The sequence below is a fragment of the Lineus longissimus genome, chromosome 13, assembly GCF_910592395.1.
Source record: "Lineus longissimus chromosome 13, tnLinLong1.2, whole genome shotgun sequence".
Taxonomy (NCBI): Eukaryota; Metazoa; Nemertea; class Pilidiophora; order Heteronemertea; family Lineidae; genus Lineus; species Lineus longissimus.
The window spans coordinates 3,338,837-3,361,102 of NC_088320.1; the positions used below are offsets into that span (position 1 = coordinate 3,338,837).

At 41.2% G+C, this 22,266-nt stretch overlaps 2 protein-coding genes and 1 non-coding gene across 3 annotated transcripts in view; 2 read left to right on the plus strand and 1 right to left on the minus strand.

The window, feature by feature from the left end:
* The first annotated feature begins 4,070 nt into the window (after positions 1–4,070).
* Positions 4,071–22,266, plus strand: part of LOC135497578 (uncharacterized) — a 40,453-nt gene continuing 22,257 nt past the window's right edge. Inside the window, exons 1-12 of the mRNA XM_064787335.1 lie at positions 4,071–4,566; positions 5,644–5,781; positions 13,105–13,684; positions 14,098–14,188; positions 14,421–14,584; positions 15,028–15,079; positions 15,427–15,479; positions 15,722–15,766; positions 15,963–16,092; positions 16,560–16,668; positions 17,021–17,088; positions 17,496–17,614. Of these exons, the coding sequence (XP_064643405.1) occupies positions 13,144–13,684; positions 14,098–14,188; positions 14,421–14,584; positions 15,028–15,079; positions 15,427–15,479; positions 15,722–15,766; positions 15,963–16,092; positions 16,560–16,668; positions 17,021–17,088; positions 17,496–17,614 (1,372 nt within the window). The 5' untranslated portion in view covers positions 4,071–4,566; positions 5,644–5,781; positions 13,105–13,143. The remainder of the gene's footprint in view (positions 4,567–5,643; positions 5,782–13,104; positions 13,685–14,097; positions 14,189–14,420; positions 14,585–15,027; positions 15,080–15,426; positions 15,480–15,721; positions 15,767–15,962; positions 16,093–16,559; positions 16,669–17,020; positions 17,089–17,495; positions 17,615–22,266) is intronic.
* On the plus strand, positions 7,756–11,908 carry LOC135497579 (beta-1,3-galactosyltransferase 1-like). Its single transcript, XM_064787336.1, has 3 exons — positions 7,756–8,875; positions 9,653–9,685; positions 10,502–11,908. Exons 1-3 carry the CDS (start codon positions 8,733–8,735, stop codon positions 11,508–11,510), a joined length of 1,185 nt encoding a protein of 394 aa, XP_064643406.1. The 5' UTR covers positions 7,756–8,732; the 3' UTR covers positions 11,511–11,908.
* Trnaw-cca (transfer RNA tryptophan (anticodon CCA)) lies at positions 15,200–15,271 on the minus strand. Its single transcript has one exon. It is a non-coding gene; the product is annotated as a tRNA-Trp (tRNA).

Consider the following 22,266-nt stretch of genomic DNA (forward strand, 5'->3'; position numbering starts at 1 on the left):
CACCATTTAACCATGACCAAACCTAATTAGGTCAAAAAGATATAATGAGGCTCAGGAAAATGATCGCATCCGATACCAATCTCCGTCACAGAGTTTGTATGACAGTCACTCGTTGTTGTTTGAGATTCACTTTTCAAACCTCGGAGGGTCTACTCACTCTTCATAGCAGAGGTTACGTTTTGGTCAGGTTCTCGATTATTGCAATCGTAACATCCCCATACCATACTTAAATCACGTACCAACGCTGAAAAAACTACGTTCCAATGACGTTTGTTTCGACTTTTTATACCAAACTTGTTTATATAATGTTTATTTATCTTGCCTCGCAACATTTTGAGATCGCTGGATCCCGATGGTGGCGACGAAAACGCATGAGAGTCAGGATGGTATTTACTAGAAACCTCAAAGCGACACTGATGCATCATTACTGATGGGTTCCCACATTCATTTCGGCGAAGGTTATAAGCATTCATTGCAAGTACATGTATCTATATTTCTGTGTCCCACTGTGGTCACCTTATGAAATATTCACTGAGTTGAAGGAACTGAACGGCAGGGGTTCGAGGGGGCGTCGTAATCAATCTTTTACAAGCATCGCCAAAGATGCCGCGTCAGCCCCTTCCATTTTATCAATGGATCAAGATTAGAATTATTACCGTTGGCTTCATCAGGAAGTGGAGCATGAATAGGCCAGTATGATGTCAACCGGCTGTATCACTACTTTCGTCTGAACTTCATATATACTGGACAACAATGCATATGTCACAAGAGCGGAGAGTTAGTGGCAATGTACTCACAGACGACAACTCAGTTGTCCGATCATTTTAGGTAGGAGGTTGCCGATTTCATCATTCTCCTTTGCATAGCCGAAACTATATTTCTGGAGAACGTGGTTCCGTCTCTGGCTGAATGATTGGTCGCCATTTCAGCTGAATGTGCTGGAATCTGCAAGAGGTTGATGCGGTACTTTTGAGTCGTGGTTGGAAGAATCAATCCAAACATACGTTTTTGTAATTTTATCCTCAAAGAGGGTACGAACCTATTGCGGACGCTACTTTCAGTCCTATTACCCTGCGAGACCGCAATGTCTAATGTAACATGGACGCAAATACTAGCAGAGAAAATATGCCTCGCTAGTACATGCAGGCCTCATGTACGACTGCTGAGGATCTGCATCTGCAGTCGATGGAAGGGCCATCTTGCGGGATGCGATCTCACTAAACAAGATCGACTACAATCACGTGGAGCATCATACGTCTTGAATACTATCACACTACTTCGGAGAATGGTGTAACGTGGCAGATGTGCAGGGACGTATCTACGTGATTATAGGAATGGATTCTGAGGTTGTGAGGCCGCTGTTTGGGGCACATCATGAATAGGGGTTTCTGACCCAATCTTGTGATGGGAGTGAATTAGGACAGAGGGGCTGAGGCTGCAGGTCCCCCATTCGTTTACGTTGGATACCCACGCAGGTAACTTACATAGACCTATCCTTCGAGTGCTTGATGCTTTCGATTACTATACGCGATAGGCTTACCGGATAAGTCCGGTGCAATCTTAGTGGCAGCCGCGCATGTTAGCCTAGCATCTTGTGCAATGCATGCTTCCCAGGGGGCATGCTTCCTTGTGCTGATTATTTAGCATGTTAGTTACATAGGCTTGGCGGCAACGTCAATGAACTACAGAGTGCATTTTACCCGGTATTTGATTACGGTAGATTGTTTAGTGTAGACATCCTGGGGTTACAGAGTTGGCCCGGAAGTTGTGACGGTACGCTTAAGACAATTGGAGACTGCTAAAATGTGGAATCGGGAATGATTGCATCCTCGCTTTGCCAGTTTGCTGATTCCACATTATTTTAGCAGTCGAGTACAATAGTGTAGCCTATTAGGTACCAGCTGGTCTGTCATCATCTGGTCGATTGAATGTATACAAAATTAATGTAACAGCCATTGGGGATCGTAGTAGTGCAGCAAAAATAGAATATCTAGGCCTTGTCTATCTGTGAAAATGATTGTTAATTGGCCGTTGTAGGCAAGGCCCAGTGTTTCATTTTGCATTCAAAAAAGGTCACATGCCAGTATGATGTTAGTTCTTATTTCGAGCCCAGCTGACGATCATGAAACAATTAATATATGTAGATGTAAAATGCATGCATACCCGAATGTAGTCATGGATTGGAACATAATAGCTCCATCATAATCATTTATATCATGGCACTAATTAATTCACCGCACATTGGCCTATATTTCTGGACCAGTTATATGATAGACCTGTTCTTTATCATCGCCGATAACTAGCCAAGTGCAAGGTATATAGTATGTTAGTCTTTTATATATCGACACTGTCCACCTTTCCCCTCGTTCATTTTTGATACTCAGTGGTGGTACAGGGAAATAGAAATGCAGTTATACACAATGCCGTCGTGCATATTATTATGCATACGAATTTGCTGAAACTTGGTATACACACCGACAGTGTTGAAATATTTGTATGCAAAATATGGGTTAGATAGGAACAATGTGGACAGCTGGGGAGATGTGTTGAGGGTTTTTTATATAGTGAATGATAAGAACGGGCAAAATAGATGAAAAAACACAGGTCTTTGATGACACCGCAGACATTCGTACTTAGTACTATGTCGTGGTTGTGCAAACCTGCCTTTCATACGAATCCTACTGATCCTTTATTTGTTGCCATCTCCTGATCTATCATTTGTGTCGAAGCATAACCCCTATCATGTTCATGTTGATCAATATGTCCCATAGTCTATCAGCAAGTGCTGTGATTTCTAAAAGATTTCACATTTATCACGAGGGCTTGTTTGTCATTCTTAGACATAGCGCTCTTGGTATAGCTGACGACATGATGAAGATAGGTCGCCATGGTAACAGCGACGCTGCTGCTGATGGAAAATCCGCTTGGTATTGCTTCTGATACCCTGGCGTAATACGGCGATTTTTCTTCCGAGGACACTTCTTGGTAAAGCTCCTTACCGGTAAAGTACCTATACCAGTCCTGCAGTCAATAAACAAGTTGGCAAGAGAAAATAGGAAATCATCAATAGACAATAGACAATACACATTAGGCAATGTACAATAGAAAGAGGAAATGAAAATAGACCAAAAGCAACAGAATCTTGGTTTAGGATACGACACCTGTGTACATATACAAACAAAGCAGCCATTTATTACCATACCATCTCGATCTCTCATCTAGTAGTACTAATGTATCAAATTCACTCGAATTATTGTATCATTCTCATTTCTTCTCTGTATTACAAAATGACAAAAGGTCAAATTCTAGTCAAAAAAACAAACTCGGAACCTACAGAACTTTTAAAACTGAGTACCAATTTGAGCCCTACCTTAATGTTCCAAAAAACAGGGGGTTGTTTTCAAAAATGGCTAAGTTTCGCCTTAGCAATCACAACCTACTCATCGAAAAAGGTAGACACTTGGTACTCAGTTAGAAAAGCGTCTCTGTCCTTTTGGGTGTAACGTTGTCGAGGACGAGTTTCACTTTTTTGCACGATGTCCCTCTAACAATAAATTAAGAGACGAGTATCTCACAAGTATAAATTTTTATAAATGTAGTCAATTATTTTCAAATCTGGATTTTATTTCTATTATGAGTAGTACTGACAGTAAGATTATTTTAGATACCGCTATTTTTATCTCGAAAGCCTTTGAAGAAAGACAAACAGCTCTTCAGGGGCACTAATTGATAAGTCATTGTGGTCTTATTTTAATTACCATATACATGTGTACATGTAATTTTTTAAAAATATTTTTGTATGTGTTGTATTTGTATATATGTACTGCCATACTGTCTTATCCTTTGATAGTTGTGCAATAAATTGAATTTGAATTTGAATTTGAATTTGGTATCATTTCAAACATTATCCTATCAAAAATACATACTAGTAGTATAGACAACTGTTGTAAATGTAAACATTATGAAACACATGACCTAAAATGTGACCCTGTCTGGCAAAACCTGACCAAGTCGCACAGAAGATGACCCAAAATGATACCAGGAGATAATGGAAGAAATATAATGTAATCAGATTTCACAGAATGCAGACGTGACTCGTGGCTCTTGGACTTCTCACCAACTTAGTTGGAATTTTAATTCATAACAGGAATCCAGACCAGGTAACTGATACTTTGCCCGATTGGTTGGAGTTGCTGGCTGCACTACCGACTTGTTCTATTTCTCGACGACATCTTTTGTTTATATAAGGATTTTTTTGTTTATATAAGGAGTGTGGGGTAGAAATTTCCCCGTGTGATTCAGTCAACAACATAGTTGGGCCATATTTTGACTCTTTATCTTTATAGACTAAATATAGTGCAGGACCTAAATATTGCTGGGATTATGTCTTTCGTGTGAGTGGGTGAACGACTCTCAACTTCCAGTCACCTGTGCACCTGTTCTTAATTTTAAAACCAACTAAGTTGGTGAGAAATCCCTCGTGTGTAGCGGGCTTAACCTGCAGTGCTACACCAGTAAAACATGTGGTGCACAGCGTGGTACGAGTATACTAGTATGTACATGGTGGTAAGTTTGTGAAGAATTATTGAATGACTCGCTCATTCTATACTAATATTGATGCATATTAATGCAAACTATACGCAATGAGTAATTAATGATGAAGCAAGGCCGTATGCAACGGTGAGGGACAGTTTACACCTGGTCTAGTAAAACATGGTACAGGTATCACTGGGGTAAATATCGTAATATGTCCATCCACCGTCGTTGTGCGTATATTCATCATTCAGGAGAGGAGGAGACTTTAGGACTGATATTCACCGCCAATAAGTCGGCATGCTAACCTGCCCGCAGCGACCAGTAAATCGTGAATAATGTAGTGAGCAAAGTGGTAATATTATTATCGGTAAAAGGGTTGCGATTTTTTGCTCCATCCTATTCAGTTGACTGCTCGAGCGAACGATTGTATGTTGTGGCCAATTTACATGCACATGTACATGGGGCGATGTACGTGGTGTACGTGGAATGCTCGTTTTGTTTTAATTCAGAAACAAAATATTGAAAGGTGTACTTCAGCTAATAGAGTGGCGCCGGTATTATGATGCATGGCATTTATTGTGCTGTAGAGGGGTTTCACGTGTCGTCATCACCATCCCTACGCATCCAGTGATTTTCAATATACTCCCCCTCTCGAGGTAGGAACAGAGCAAAAACCTGATCTCAGGATGCGTCATCAACTGCCATGTGGGTGGGGCAGACAAAATGACCATGACAGCATTTGATTCAGTTAAGTCAGGCACGACTAATCACTGTTCTGCCCTCCAACATGGCTGACCGTGAAAACACTCTATATGATTGAGTTGGGTGAAGAAGGAAAATGACACTTCTTGAATGTTTCGGCCAAAATCATGGGGAAAAACTAAACATATTTGGTGTGACTTAATTCCCCCCTCTCCCTGTTAGCTCTCCCCGGCTTATGAATGACCACTTATACTGTCAATCTGTAGAATCCAATTAGGGTGTGGCAATGTTACGCTTGTGGTTTAAGTACCAAGAAGGTTTCCGCCTGGGAAGTCTCCATGCCATAGCATTGCATGCACTGTATTCACATATAGGCCTACATGTATCCGATCATTTTATTTGTAGGCGCTGGTCGCTGTCCTTGCCGCGGTCAACCCGTCCGTCCTGATCAGCCCTTCTTAGGTCTGTCGTTTGCTCATCATTATCCTGTTCAACAATCATCATCGGCACCATGGCAAAGAAACTGAAGAAGACTTTAGCCAGGTAAGTTTTGTGCGAAGACATCGAACCACTCGCCTTACCGTACAGGGTGTGTCATACTCGACGTTTTTACTAATTTATTAAAAGCCTTCCACATTCACGGTGTATTTCCCACAGACAGTTGCCTTGTGAGGAATACGCAGCGGTAACACTCAGCTGTGGAGGAAGGCCTCTACTACTCTTGTATTTTGTGACCAGTGGCTCCCTTTGCGTTAGGGAATTTCCGCAAATCCCCCGAAACGTCCACGTGAACGCCTATCCCATTGTCCGACTTCGTTTTCACGAGGTCAAACAATGGGATAGCCGCTCTCGTTGGTGTTTTGTCAGTATTGCGTGACTTCCCGTTACACACGAATTCTTTCCTCTTGAACTGCAATTGTATTTGAGTTTAATGAATTTTTTTCGTTAAATAATTTTCTCGTTAAACCGTGATTTACGTTAAATGTCAGTACTATGTTAGTTTAATAATACATGTTGTATTTGACGGTAATCGCTTTGTACCGCAACAACAATATAAACTGCCTAATCCCGTGTTAACGGTATAATCAGATTATATATTTCTACGAATGGCTCCAATGCAGAGTCTACGATTAGCTTCTGAACTTCATGAGGTTAGCTCTCTCACCGCCCAATCATGATAGCAGTTAGATAGATTAAACATCATGCACACTACGCATCAACCTAAATACCGTTCAACCGGAGACCTTTCAGAACGCCATTGTCGATACCGGTCAAGATGGCGGCCACCGGTGTTCGGTTGTTGGATACGACTGTTCACCTCGGTGTCTTCCCCGAAAAAGAAGAATCACTCACTCATTTTATCTACGTATTGATAACAAAAAACGAGAATTGGCTAGATTCGACATCAATGTGCCAGTTTTCAATGAATCTGTCCGAAAATAGCTATCACTTTTCAAGATGGCGGTATTTGTGAAATCCCTTGCGATGATGATAATGATAGGTTAAGCGGAGGAGGAATATAGTATGATACTGCATGTTTGTTCTTTAAAATAGTTGCATAGCAACTGTACGAGTAAGAGTCACATTCCATTTTCTTTTTCTTTTCCTCGCCCCAGCCCAGCTAATCCGAGTATTATTCAACTAGAGCCCCTCGCCCCAAAACCCAATCTCTCTAACACGTGCGTATATAATAATCGTTCTGCTTAAATTAGATCACCTCTATTTGCACCTTTGCACAAATAAAAAAAAGGGGAAGATGCACGCCTTATAATATCAGGGGAGACACCTACTATAGAGAGATGGAACTAAATGTTGTTCAATCAACCTACATTTTCACCTTAACCAAGTTATCCGATTCTACTTATTTCGATCCTCGGACGGTTATGGTTTGGTCGAGCATAGATACTCTTTCCCTTTGTCTTAACGACTTTATGAATAGGGAATACAAGTCCACTATTCAAGCTGGTTCCACAGTCAAGTAGTTCCTCTTGTGCTAGGTAGGTGGCTCTCCGGGTATTTTAAGAGGCTGAATGGTTCGTTCTCTGCTAGTGATATGGCCATGATGTATAATTGCCAGTATAAATTGTAATACAGCAGCCGTACTGGGAAAACTATCTCGTGTCATTGTTCTGGATTTGCTCCACGAGAATTCCGAAAACACTGCCAGAGCTCGTTTCCCCAAATTCACCTTCCATGCTGTAATGACCCTATTATACCATATTGCTACTATTGCATATGAAATATAAACTGGATTAGATTACCAGCACCGATTGTTGGTGGTGGACGAACCATTTTTAACAAGATCGTGGCCACACACGCACACACACCAACGCACGCGAGTACGCTTACTTTGTACTTAACTCTTTTAAATGTTACTTATCATCCTCAAATGTAAACTTTATGTGTTCTTTTTCTCAATTTCATCTATTGTAGCCATCTTGCACTTAAGGGAGATTGTTAAAGGAGTAGTGGATTTCCGATTCATTGTGTTTATTCTTTTCCTTTTTCATTTCTAGACTATACACAATGAAAAATCGCAGTGTGTTTTCCTCTTTCAAGCACATGTAATATTGTCTAAGACAATGTACATTGTACATTTATTCTAGCATAAAAGTTATTTGATGAATTGACACTGAAAGGTAGAAATACCCCATGGAAGTTTGGTATTTTTAGTTAGGGAAACAGAACACGTTTCCAACAATAGTAGAAATGACGTTATTACCGCCACATCGGCCACTCACCCCGAAGCACTGAATAATACATGACAGTGCAAATTTTCATTAATAATTGATATCAACACAAGTCAAACCTTTTTGAAGTGGTTGAAATGGGAAATATTCTATCGATTATGGCCCTCAGCCAGAAAGCGTAAAGTTAAGTATGAACTACGAGAGTCATTTGGTACCAGAACCCCTTTACGGAGGACTGGCTGTGTCGTAGTTGCAGCTGCAGAAGGAAAAGTCGCGTGCACTGAATGACGAATTCTTGAGAAAAAACATCACTGAATTAATTGCATTCAAGTTGACACCGCTCGTATTGTCAGTGAAATGAAAATGTGCACTTGGTCTGACCTCACGAGAATCGGCGATATCTCGTTGTCCTCAAATCGGGGTTCGACCCTCTGCACTTGAACATGCGCACGCTTGTTTTAATTGCGAGAAAGTACTTGTAATTGTTTACTCGGAGTTCGTGAGTGAACATGAGTGCACACGAGAGCGTGATTTGTGAAGACTGACCTGGCTGATTACACAACGGGCAGTCATCGGTAGGCAATATTCTGCGTGGGAAGCAGCGCGTTTATGGTCTGTGTTGAAAGGATTATCGAATGTGAAATCAGCAAATTCTGTTTTTGCTCGAGGTGATACATACTCGAAATTTAGCGGATGTTTTGACCCAATCACGTCCAGCCCGAGTCGTGATTGGCCTCAATTTAAAATAATCGCGGGCTCCTTTAACTTAATGAATCCCAATTACGGATCTGCTGAAGTTCAACCATGATGATATTGTGCCTCGTCTTAATCGGGATCTTCATCGTGATACACCAAGTGAGCGTGCTGTATTCTCAGAACAAGAGTGTCTTCACTGCACCAGGTGCAGGGCCTGTCTTCATGGCCGCGTTAAGACAAAGTCTCGCCTCGTGAGTATCTCTGGACTTCAGAATTCTCGTTGTCAGCTTTCCAATCGGGGCATTTGTTTGCATTGCGCACTCGGCAATTACAGATACCTTGGGTCTGAAACACTATCAAAATTGCTTTTCTGGTAACCGGCGAGCCTGTGTCTTATCTTTTACATTCGCCTAAGGCCGAAGTTACATAGACCTCATTCGTTCATTTCCCAGGACTCATTTTCCCCTTTTGCTTTCTTTCCCCTGTGAATGCACGGCCTTGTGGCGTGCATTCACCGAGGAATGAAAGAAAAACCCGGAAAGTGACTCGTGGTAAATGAACGAATGAGGTCTATGTAACTTCGGCCTAAGAGACCTAAGCCATCCATTTTGGAACTTGTGTGTAGGTAAATCATTGCAGCACGAAGGTGATGGAACACGAATGGCAGAGTTCTTTAACAATATTGGCGAACCATCTGCGCATCGCCGTTTGCTCGGAATTTCCGAAAACAGAGTATCGTAGAATAATTCAATCGGAACAACTGATTTCTTCTTCACTTGTGCAATCATTATAAGTGAGCCAATCACATGGTTACAATCAATTTGATTCTGGCAAACAATTCGATGAAGGTAACACGTTTTTTGCTTTTATTACTATCTAATTATCTTTATAAAACTTCGCATCAGCGTACTCGTGGGTATTTATTAATTTGTTTTCCCCCCATGGTTCTATACACAATACCACTACCAGCAGTGTACACTGCTGACCATACATATACATGTATAACGCTGGTTGAATCATGTTTTCAGGTGTTTCAGAGTGTATTCCAGATACGGATACTGGTAATTAACTTTTCGACTGGCCACCCCGTTTCACAGCTTTCAGATTCAATAAAACACTAGCTTTAGTAGCTATTACTTACCCCTCTTCCCATTTCAAATTTTATTCAAGGAGGTGGTATATCGAACTGGAGGAAATGGTTGCCTCACCAAAACCGCGAGAGTGGTGCTAAAATGCAGACCAAAACCGAGCGGTTTTGGGGAAACAATCAACACCGATAGTGAGATATCAATTTCTATTCCAAAACATATCAAATTTGACAATGAATGATGTGATTTTGAATCTTTTTGACTGCGTCCATACTTTGCACCTACCCAAGCGGTTTTGGTTGCATCCAAACCATAACCGCTGAATTCAAAACGAGGCTTGGTAGGTGCATAGTGCATTTACACTGTAAACTGCGGTTTATTATAAATCATCATTCTAAAACGCGTCGATTGTGGTGAAGGTGGTATCCTGGTGTCGGTATTCCTCTCTATTTTATTGATAGTGTCACCTTTAATCATTCTATCCACGTGCAGTCTGAAGAAGCTCTACATGTAGTTCCAGTGTATTGAATGCGCATGTGACTATTTTGCTATTTTCAATCAGTCTCGCTGCAGCATTTACAGTAATGTACGTAAAGGTAACCCATCGATGATCTATCACTAAAAATGTTAACAACTTCGGGAAAGAATTTTGACAATTCTAAAACTGGCATTCTTAACCGAAACTAGAATTTCGTTTTTTCACCTAGATTACAAAACGGCATTTCCTGACCAAACCTTACACCATTTCCGAGGTAATTTTTTTCTCATCGTCTACCTTTTTTGTTCTAGGGGCATTGTGATGATGTTAAGCAAGTCCCGCCACGCCTTAATGTGGGTCGTGACGCTGGTATTCAGCGTCTACCTCTTGATCTTTTACGTGGGCATCCCCAATATCAAACGCAGTCTATCGGGATTCCGCTACGTAAGCGATATCGTCGAACGCTACGAAATCATTGGCTACGATAACGGATCGAAACTTTACGTCATGAATCAGGAGGATATATGCGGCGGTGGCAAAAAGGCGGGGACACCAGTGGATCTATTGATAGCCGTGATTACTGCTCCGAAGTATTTCGATAGGCGAGAAGCTATTAGGAAAACTTGGGGAGGCATTGTGAAAACGAATCCGAGGATTAAAGTTTTGTTTTTTCTTGGCGTGACTTTGGCTCCAGGTTTTGATGAGGGGAAACTCTGGGAAGAAAGTACTGTACATCACGACATGGTGCAGTTAAATTACTCAGATACATATGAGGAATTGACGTTTAAATCTATTTCTATTGTGCATTGGGTTGGAAAGTTCTGTGAACATGCGTTATACGTCTTAAAAACTGATGATGACGCGTTGGTCAATGTTGAAAACATGATGACGTCATTGACTAATGCGCACTTAAAACATGACGATTTCATCATGTGCTATGTATGGAAAGGTGCACATGTGATACGAATGAGAAAACACAAGTATTTTGTACCTTACGAAGCGTATCGGAAGAAAATCTATCCGGATTATTGCGGTGGTCTTTATGCATTTACGGCGAATTTATCGAGAGGTTTATATCAGACCAGCTTACGGACGCCTTTTATTGCAATGGAAGATGTTTACATGACTGGAATGGTAGCATCACAAATGAAAATTCCCTTGGTGCATAATGACGGGTTTGTTTTAGACCAATCACGCATCAAAAAAAGGAAGCGAAAAATCGATCCGTGCATTTATAAAAATGTGAGTATATATGTTGAATACTCGCCTCAAGAATTGATGACGATATGGGACAAATACGATCCAGGTGTTTGCCGGTGAAAGAAACACTAAGTAACGTGAAGCAACGAAAAAACAAAAAGTCTTCAGTTTCTTTTCGCCTTTTGTTCACTTGTTCCCAGTATCATCATGTTGATGTTCAGCATTCATTTATTGTTCCATACGATCGTTGTCATTAAGAAAGACTTGCTGAACGCAAGCATGACCGTGAGCAGAATGTTTCCGCATCGCTCATGAATTACGATTTACGAATATTCGTGCTTCTGCAATTCGTAATCGTGGTTCGCCAGCAATGCGGAAACTCACGAATAGTTCATCTCAGTAGCTATCAAGAGGTTGCAGGTTAGATAAGATATTGATTTAGTTTGATGGTGTTGTTATTTATTACATTACCGGCATTTATACTTATATGGAATGAATAAATATTCATATCAAAATTTTAAAGGCGTTATATTTCTTGCGTTGACTCCTATAGTTACAGTAGGAAGAGACCACGTCTGCAATATTCTGTTATACTAGGTGTCAAAATGATAATACACCTTTGAAATTAAATAGCTTCAAAACTCATATACTATTCCTCTGCGCATTCCCATAATACATTAGTCCAGCATTAAACCTTGCTATTTGTAAGCTCACATGAATTACTTATACTTCGAGTGGAGCTTATATATCACCCACACGATTGTCATAGGCAGCTCTCAACCTGTGTCCATGTTGACTGATTCTGATGAGTCGGATTATTTATTTCACCAGTTGGTCATCTTCTTGAAAGATTCCGACCCAGTCGTTCTGAACACGCATGGATCACCGATCAGTGACCGTACGATGCGGAAATACAGCGGTGTTCTATTGGACAAATCGTCAATGGCTTGACCTCTGCCGGCTTTCAGATTTTCGAATCTGTGGCTAGAAATTTGGCGAGAAGATTTTTATTTTGTGTACTATCAGACACTCAATGTACGCCTTATGCGTACGCAGTAAAGTGGTGATCATTCAGCTCCAACGTGTCCGATATTACCTTGAGGAATAAGAAGGGAACATGTATGGAGAAGGCGCAAGGCATGGTTGTGTGAAAGGTGTCTTATCTGTCAAAGAAAGGTTATCATCCTATGAAGCAAAATATGTGTAGAAAACGTACGGGCAATGGGTCAATGGGATTGGACTGTACATTGTATCTGAAAAATATCAGGGTAGACTGAAAAAACAATTGAAACAATTTGGTACAATTTTCTTAATTTCCTGATCTCAACGAGTACACTCTTTCCTTTGGCCAGATTGATATTGTATGTCTCTGGTATTACCTCATGAACATGTGTTATGAGAGTCCTACATCTGATATGAACGGTGATTGTCGCACTATCGTGGTACATGTAGTAATGTGTTTCTGGCCTTAAACCACACGATTGCGTAATTAGCCGAACAACTATACTTAGAGTGGCGATCCACCATATCGTAATTGCCTTAGGCTTGGTGGACTGAAGCGTAAAGCAGTTGTGTTGTTGTCGCTGTAACCAAATTCTACCTCAATCGCGGTGCTGCCATCGAAATCACCGCGTCAATACGTCAGGGAATCAACAGTGCACTACCGTATATCATATCCGTCGATTTCCATGGTTCACATACCTTTGTTTCATAGGGGGCGTTATTACGTAAGGAGTTCAAGCTCAAAAGCAACATGGACGACCAAAGAGGTCTTGTCGCCAGCACCGATGACGCTAGATCGACCAACGCATCATCAAGTGACCTTGAGCCACCTGAAGGTCGTGACACCAAGGTCATTAGCTCTAGCATATTCAACATGTGTGGATTATGCAAACTGAAGGAGGGTCATTATGAAAGTTCATTTAGCACCCGGAAAGGAATAAACCAAACGACAGATTCTGAATCCCACATTGGACCAGATAAAGTGTCAACTACAGAAGTACAAAGTGCACCGCCTATATACGCAATCAAGGAACTAGCGATTGACCCAATTAAGATAACACAAAATGGCGCACCGAGGACTGAGAAGTATGCTGCCCGATGGTACATTCTGGCCTTATTTAGTCTTTTAGGATTTACACAGGGTTGCATCTGGAACTGTTGGGGGCCTATTTCTGGTTCGGCCAAGTTGGTGTTTGAATGGGACAATGCCATGATTGCGCTGCTGTCGAACTGGGGATGCATCTCGTCACTAATAGCTTCCGTGGTCATCATATGGTTGCTGGAGACGAGAGGTAAGTATCTGTGTATTGCGTCTGACGGTATGGTACGAACAAAACTCGGCATGATGTACTTGAGATGGAAATTTATGTAGCCTATACTTGTGACCTACGGTGGGGTTGCTTCCGTAACATCCATCTATCTGCAATGACAGGCAAGGTTTCAATAAAATCAGTTTATTGTGCAATGTTTGCAGTTACAACGATATACTATATTTGGTGAGATCTAACATGCCTTGGGTGAAATGGGGCGTTCGTTTCTCACCCAATTTTTTTACACGATCCCGCCGGAGTATGAAGAAACCTTCCCTCCTGTTTATGTTAACCATGATATAGAAGAGTTTAAACGTGTTAAACAGATCTCGGTGTTCTGATGCCGCATCGTGGTATATGATTAGCCCATTTCCTAGAAGTAAGATTCGTTATAGGTTTACGGACTACCATACTGATTGGCACAGGGGTCCTGGCCGTTGGAGCTTCGATACGATGTATCACAATGGAGCAGCCATATGCAACTTGGTGAGTTATATAATCGTACATATTCCATCCTAGTCACTGCCTATTTCCTTTGCATCTTCGAATTCGTCAAAATCGAAATCCTGATAGCTGCACCACTGAAGTACTCAATTCGCGGAACAATTTGCTGGAAGCGGTAGGATATTTCTTGCTCACGTACAGGTTATGTATAGAGGACGCCTGTGCCGATCAATCGAAAGATTGTACAAATCATGATAGTTTTCTAACTTTTTAGGTTGATGAATATTGGTGCTTTCCTGGAGGGTGTGTACGGGGCAGCGGCCATGGCGGGGCCCTGTGTGGTCTCAAGCACTTGGTTCCCTGTTAATGAAAGGACAACAGCCACTGCCATTTCAGCCACTGCTAACTACCTCGGGATAGCCGCTGCTTTCATATTAGGTAACCCATCATTCGGTTTTTAATCTAACATTGCATTGGCGTTCCAAACAATCGTCAATATGCTTAGCCATTAACAACGCCAAAAGTGGATCACATATATATTTGCTTGATTATTGTCCAGCGTCAACTGACACGGTTTTAGTTGGTTTTACTTACCTCTGTCTCTTCTACTTCTTCTAGCGTTCGACAACAGCATTAAATTCCGATCAAATGCCACTGAATTTTAGGTCGGGTGTCACGAATCGCCTGCTGTGGCTTTCAATCCTCCAAAAGGCCGATGTTTCTTGTCGGATCAAGTCTTCCCTCGGGCCTTCCCCTTGTTTCAGACGGTTTCCTACCGATATCTCAAACTCACTGTGCATTAAAATGCACAGTGAGTTGCGAAGACCACCTCATAGTGAGCAAACATCGGTAGTAAATATTACCCGGTACTTATTTTTTAGGGCCGTTGCTGATTCGGGATCCAGTTGTCTATGACAATGGAACAAATACAAGGTAAAAAATTTAAAAAGGGAGATCTTACTACCATTCATAATTTTGTATCCCCAACTTCTTAATCAAATATGGTGAGGTCAACGGTCAGCTTGGACAAACTTGTGATGAAAAAAATGTTCTTGACCCCGACGTGATTCGAACACGCAACCTTCTGATCTGGAGTCAGACGCGCTACCATTGCGCCACGGAGTCACGATGTGAGTTGGCTATGTGGTGAATTAAGAAATAATATCGGGCCTACTTGTGAGCCCAGACGTCACATCACCACTAACGTGATTACCCTTATCTTCGTACTGTAATTAAGCGTTTTATTGTAATGATAATGTTTTGGCCTGTTTGTTTTACAGTTCACCTTTCGATCCTGTCGACGGTCACTGGCTTCCTCTAAAGAACGCATCAAGTAAGATATAGATATAAACCCATTTTCAACACTACAACAAATTATACTTATATTTCAGTGGAGGGTTTGTGTTAAGTTTCTCAACTTTCACTTTCGAACTTGATTCCTCTCAATATATACTATCGGGCTATGTCTCCTCTTAAAGGGGGACTAATGGCAAGGGGCCGCTTGACCAGGTTTAGTTTCATGAAATCAATTATAATTGTCTCCACTATTGCGCTGAATGTCAGTTTGTTTTTCAGACTTCCTCGATGTGAAGAAGGACATTGAAAAGCTGATGTATATTGGTAAGTTCTCTGTCAAAACCTATGGGAGACAAGGACTACTATAAACAGAATACGTGTTTTCAGATTAAGAGGTTCACATTCAGACGCACGGTCGTTGTTTTTGACTCATTTGAAATATTTGTACGTTTGGAAAAGTAGAATTTGCAAACTCATCATATTTACTCGTTTTCATTTTGTGCCGGTTACTTTTTTGCAGAAGGCGCTGTTACGGTTGTCCTGTTTCTCATGGTTCTTTTGTATTTCCCTGATCGGCCGCCGAAGCCGCCCACAGTGTCAGCGGCATCCCAGAAGACTGACTACGTCAAGGGAATTAAACAGATAGTTAGGTACAGGTGCACTATAGAAAGTACTAGGCAATCTCTTATCTATGCACAGTGATCGAAGCTGTGCGGCATCTTATTTCGAACAAAACACAACAATATCACGATCAAAACAGATTGTCCTATGAACAAAATTGGGATGCTGAGCGAATAAGAGGTCGGAATAATGTGATGAAAAATCAGGATCCTGAGATAGAAAGTTGGGATCCTGGGATAAAAAGTTGGAATCGCGAGATAAAACATCGGGATCGCGAGATAGAATGCCAAGATCCGAAGCTAACAGTTGGAATCCTGAGATGAAAGGGATCACCGTTGGCGGGGTTCTTAAATAAGAAAGTCGGGATTCAGATTAGACAAAAAATAATGACATCAGAAAGAAAAATATCCATGGCTGAATGTTCGGCATTCCTTGTATTTATTGCGACAAATAACTTGTTTTCGGTTACCATATCTTATGTTTCATATTTCGTCAGGAACTGGCAAGTGTGGTTACTAGGTTTGTGCTATTCTCTCAGTGCTGGGATCTACACCGGATGGAGCTCCGTGCTGGATGTCAACTTGACCCCGTTAGGGGTGCCGCAGGTGCGTGTACACATTGTAATGTACACATTGATGTTGATCGGGTGTAGAAGTTTGAAATGTCCAAGGATAGAATGCCCGGGAAAAAAAGGATTCTATCATGCGCTTTAATCATTTAGCTATTGAGGGTCGTGGTATCTATAGATCCATATATACCGTTATCCGTAAGAATACGATAGGGTCGGACAATTTTTTCAGGGGGACTTTTTTACTTCTGCAACGGACTTTGTGATTGATTTGGCTCCGATATCTCAGAACACATCACCAGTTCTGTCTTCAACTCAACGAAATGCTATTTCATCCTGTTTAAAATAATGATAACCTAATTTGCATTACATTTCACTTAATATTGTAGGATACGTCCGGATGGCTTGGTTTTTATGCCACTCTAGCTGGCTGTGCTACAGCGCTATTGATATCAAGGTTGGTCGGTCGTAAATGGCGCCTTTTAGATCGATTGAGCCAATAACCGACAGCGTCTTAAGACAACCAATCAAAGGCGGGGTCTGGAATGCGAGGCCTCTTTCATCTGAAAATGAACACGAGGCAAAAAATGCCACTAGTACTAGTATCTATTCTTGTACAAATCAATGCTCAGTCGACACTTTAGGCTGGGGGTGATGTCGAATGCGAGGCTTCTTTCTTCTGCAAAATATCAGGCAAAAAGGACACGGTTGTCTTTAAAATGGACTTGATTAAGTCTTCTTGATTTTTTCACAAATTCATGTGCAGTCCCTATTGCAGAGATGTTTTGTTTTCCCGACCCCAGGTGGCGTACATTGGATCCCAATCTGACAAGCAGCCGTGTTAAGACACATTTTTATTTTCAGAATCTCCGACCTATTTTCTGGCCACATGAAGTTGATATTGCTCTTGGCTAACCTGATTGGTGTGGGAATGTTCACATGGTTCACCCTCATCTGCGTCGGGGTGATTCCTACCTCCACTGGTAAGGGGTTTATCATAGTATTCAACACGGCCTGGCTATGAGACAGGTCGAAAATCGCGGCATTGACGTGAAAGCCTTGGTGGTTCAGCGGTTAGAATGCTGGACTTTCGAACTGCAGTTCACGGGTTCGACTCCCCTTGAATCCGTTGCATTTTTCTGGTTTTTTTCTTTCTTTTTTTTTTATTTATTCATTCATTATCATTATTATCATTATCGTTATCATTATTATCATTTAATAGCGCAACTGTACATCTCGTGCATTGCAACCGGTGCTTTGTTGAACGGTGCTGTACCACTATACTATGAGCTAATGTGTGAGACCGCCTATCCTATTCCGGAGTCCGTGACATCAGGAATCGCCGCAGCAATGAATAACAGCATGAGTGCAGCGTTTTTGTTTCTGTTCTACATCCCCAATATAAGTAAGATTTGGTAGTTTTGTCTACGAATTGCCGATAAGATCTTTGCTCAAATCTAATGGTTTTTCAGCCAATGCAGGGGATTTTCGTCGAAGTGAGAAACCCCTCACCGTTCTTGAGATTCTGAGAAAAGTTGAAATATTTTTCAAAAGCTCGAAATCCTTTATTTCTACGAGTATTTAATGATAACAAATCTGGCGCTCGAATGATCTCACGGGGCTAAAACTATTTGTTTGGTTTTCAGGTACCATTTGGCTTAACTGGACCCTGCTTGGTGCTATCATCATCTGCATCCCCATGCTGCTGCTTTACAGGGAAAAGTACACTAGGCTCGAGATGGACAGAAGGAGTGTTGACCCGATAGGGGAGACATGACGGTTGTCTCTTTAACCCTAGGAAATAGCCGACAAAAGTTAATAAAATTTCGTGTTTTTGATATCCGTTGATGCTCACGTGTGACCGATATTTAGTCACTAGAATACTGAATAATTATCAATTTTGTACGCATGCACACCCGCAGTGATATAGTCGAAATAAAAAACAAAACATTGTTAAAACATCGTTGATACCCAATGATAACAACTAGGTATAGTTTTGAATCGGATTCTTATCAAAATTGAATCAAGCTTGACAAGTCCTCCTTTTGACGTTCTTATGATGTTATCAGTCAAAAACATCTTTATAAACCAGAAACTCTAATTACCACTCTTTTAAGCGGTGCTTTCGAAATTACAGCAGGCCATTAAAGATCGCTAATAAGCTAATACCAGTCCTTTGCGAATACTATAATTTCTTCATAAAGCCCGACCATTCCCCCTTTTTGTATTTTTTCGCAGCGGGTATGCATAGTTTGTCCTCATGTATAGTTTAGATAGGCCTATAGACCCTTATTAGTCTTATCACCGGTACCATCTAAGCCTCTTACTTGGCTGGGTCCGGAGAATTGAGTAAATCGTCCAAATTCCACAATTATTCAGCTCACCGAGCTAATTACATATGTAGGATGGGCCTACAATTTGTGAAACAGGTGTCCATGTGGACTAAGGAGGATTTCTACGTGTTTGTTTCTTGTTTTACCAGGGTTCAGCTGGTTTTATTTTGTGTCGCAAAACAACATTTGTCTTTTACATTATTGTAAAATGTTGTATTTTAATGGGGGACTTTGGTGTTTTAACCAAACTACCTTATTTTTTTCTTCAAAAAATGAAAGAGAAGACGGAACAATGGACGTTTATCAGAATAATAAAAAAAGGCAGACGAGACGATACTTAAGTGAGAGTTGGATGAGAACAATAGAGATTACATTGATACTGAATCACACAGAGAGTAATTAGTGACTAATGAGCCATCCACACCATCTAAGGTGTCCTTAGAGAGAAACGCGGACCGTTTTGACATCAAAGGTTCTCTTTTAATAGGGCCCCGGAGACTGGTCATCAGTATAAGGTATGGATACTATGACGTACTCTGATAGGAATTATAGATGGTGGAACTGGAATATCATATGTTTCAAATTACAAGACTCAAGGAAGATATGAAACCCGGCAGGTCTTCAGAAAGGAAGTTTCATCCTCGAATACCAGGCATTTCGGGTAGTTGTGTACCCCTTTGAGGAGAAGACGAGAAGTCACCGAAAATCTTTTTCTCGTGGCCTAACTGTATGCACGTTGAGGACCTTTCTACATGGGCTGAAGAGCCCTTGTCATTGCGACCACTCTTGACTTCCTCCAGCCTATTCAAAGTCCGGCGTTTTTGGGAAAAAAGAGGTGTTTTGGCGGCGCCGAAGTCTGTCACAGTCTGTTCAACAAAATGAGTCAAAGTGTTGATTAATGTGAAATGAAAAAACACTTGGTCGATAAAAATACACGATTCGATTCAACCAATCAGCATCGTTATACAGATTATTTTTAGTATTCGTAACAAATAATTTTACGCCGGTTTTTTGCACGCTACTCCCACCGGCATAGCTTTAGAATATTTTGAAGGTGATCAGCATCATTACGAGACAAAAATATGAATTGCATATGTTACTGTCGGCCCTTGTTCAACCTTTGTAACAAATAACGCAGCATTTTGGTTCATTCGTGGTTCCAAGGTTCTACGGTCCACAGAATCATCTTCTGTTTTTCATAGTAACATCATTGGGTCAAACGAAGCGAAAACCCCGCATGGGCACGAGGATATCAGATCAGGTTGCGACCGGCTCGGCGAGGTTTTATCTCACCGTCTCCTACAGGTGAGTAGAAGAAAACAGAACTCCCGATAATCGGACTTCTGGACAGACTACTAATACATGTACTAAGCCAAAGAGTCGCCCCGGAATATTAAAAATAATAATAACAACAATAAAACCCCTGCGAATAGGAATCGGGAACAGAGTATGACCCGGTTGGTCGCCTGAGGGTTTTAGTTTTCTGCCGTATAAAGCGGCACACGCTTCAATGCCCGTCCCAGGAGTTTTGAAGGGCCAGAGAGCGCGCAGAACACTCGGAAAAACTTTCAAAATTTACTTACGGGAGGGAACCTTGAGCAAACTGTCAGAAGAGCTCGTACTTTTCTGACCTTAGAGCAGTGATAGGAAGTCTACAAATCAGTGGAAAGATTGGAATAACATTTGGAAGTGTCCGGCTTGTTTTTTTCGCAATTCTTCCGAGCTATTGAAGTTTTGTCTTCAGTATATCGATTCCCGAAGACTATTTCCGGAGAATTGAGATCTTAGAACAGGCAAAATGTTGTGGATTTCTTTGAAAACGTTAGTGATGAACTAACAGTGACAGGAAGAAGACCATACATTCTGTCACTTTCTGCATGCAGGTGCGATGATTTCACCATTTTTCCATGATTTTACATTTAGCACCGGATCTTCGAAAATTATTTGGAGTAAACCAAAACAAATATCTGTGTCCTTATGAAAAAATACCGTGATGCGACATGCTGCGGATTCCTACCGCGGACAACTACTACATTTCACTTACGAATTACCTTCTAGATTTTCTTGGGTAAATTTGGATACACGATGCGCTTCGAAAGACAATGTCTTCTTGGGTTCATTTTCATCTGGGGCGTTCTAATCAGCCGCGGATGTATTCTGCTGCTGAACGGCTGGGAGCCGATAGGGGTGGAAGAAAGGGCCTTACTCGCAGACCTCGTCGTCACAGGCTACGTGCAAAACACTTTCAAAGCTGCACGGACGTCATCGGACACGTATTCGGCCCAGTTTCAAATCTTCAACGTCTTGAAAGGGGATAATATTCTTAAAACAATCCCAGGTAGCGGACCGCAAGGAAATGTTTATAATATCAGTAATTTTGGTGATAAGACAATGTGTTACGCTGACGTCAATAAGGGGGAATCCTATATGTTTTTCTTGACGACTTTTAACGGGAGGCTGTCGGCGAAATATGATGATATCTTTGGAGCTATTGCAGATTATACTATCGAGAATGAGCAGGAGGTGCTAAGGGCCTTAGGTAAGTAACTTAACAGACAGTGCTAGGGAGAATTATACGTATCGGAATATTGCATTCATTGTAATAGCATCCATGTTTATACATATACAAAATAATATAAATACCGTCCTATTTCACGTTAGTGCTACTGATATATGTATACTAGTAGCTAGCTTATATTAGCTTGTGTGATGAAAGACTTGTCAAAGGTTCTCTCATATTTTGATATTTTAAAAAGTATATTTGGTGTACGCCTATACAGCGTTCTTATTGGAAATAACGAAGAAAGGATAACAGCCGAAAGTGAGGCCATTCGCCTAATTACATTTTTCGATGACACCTTACAACATGAAGTACAAACATACTCTTCTGTCGACAAGTAATCGTAGGGTTAATGTATTTTTATAAACATCACCTACATTCACCACTGACGCCTTCCACTGTTTAGTTTATCCACAAATCGCGGGATAGTCTAAGACTCTGTCTCAATCCCGCAGCGGTCCGGGCGCTACTAAACTAATCATTCAATAAAGTCAACTGCTTAATCAGTTGTAAGGATATCCTGACCAGTAATGAAAATATGAAGACACTGAGGAGAATTGATGCCACTTCTGCGACAAGTTATAATAACTCAACATCTAGGAATATTAGGTTATTTGCCAGTTTCGAGAGGGTAATGAAATTATACCAAGACGATCGTGCCAGAGGTTCGATTGGAGATATCACTGTCTCGCCGCCGAGAGAGCCAGCCGGGCAAGATGCAGACAACCCTTTAATCATCCAT

Bases quoted from the DNA above. Each gene is read 5' to 3' on its own strand.
- LOC135497579 (XM_064787336.1), top strand. From the start codon at position 8,733: ATGATGATATTGTGCCTCGTCTTAATCGGGATCTTCATCGTGATACAC. The intron at 8,876-9,652 runs GTGAGTATCTCT...TCATGTTTTCAG, and splicing joins TTAAGACAAAGTCTCGCCTC to GTGTTTCAGAGTGTATTCCA. The intron at 9,686-10,501 runs GTAATTAACTTT...TTTTTGTTCTAG, and splicing joins TATTCCAGATACGGATACTG to GGGCATTGTGATGATGTTAA.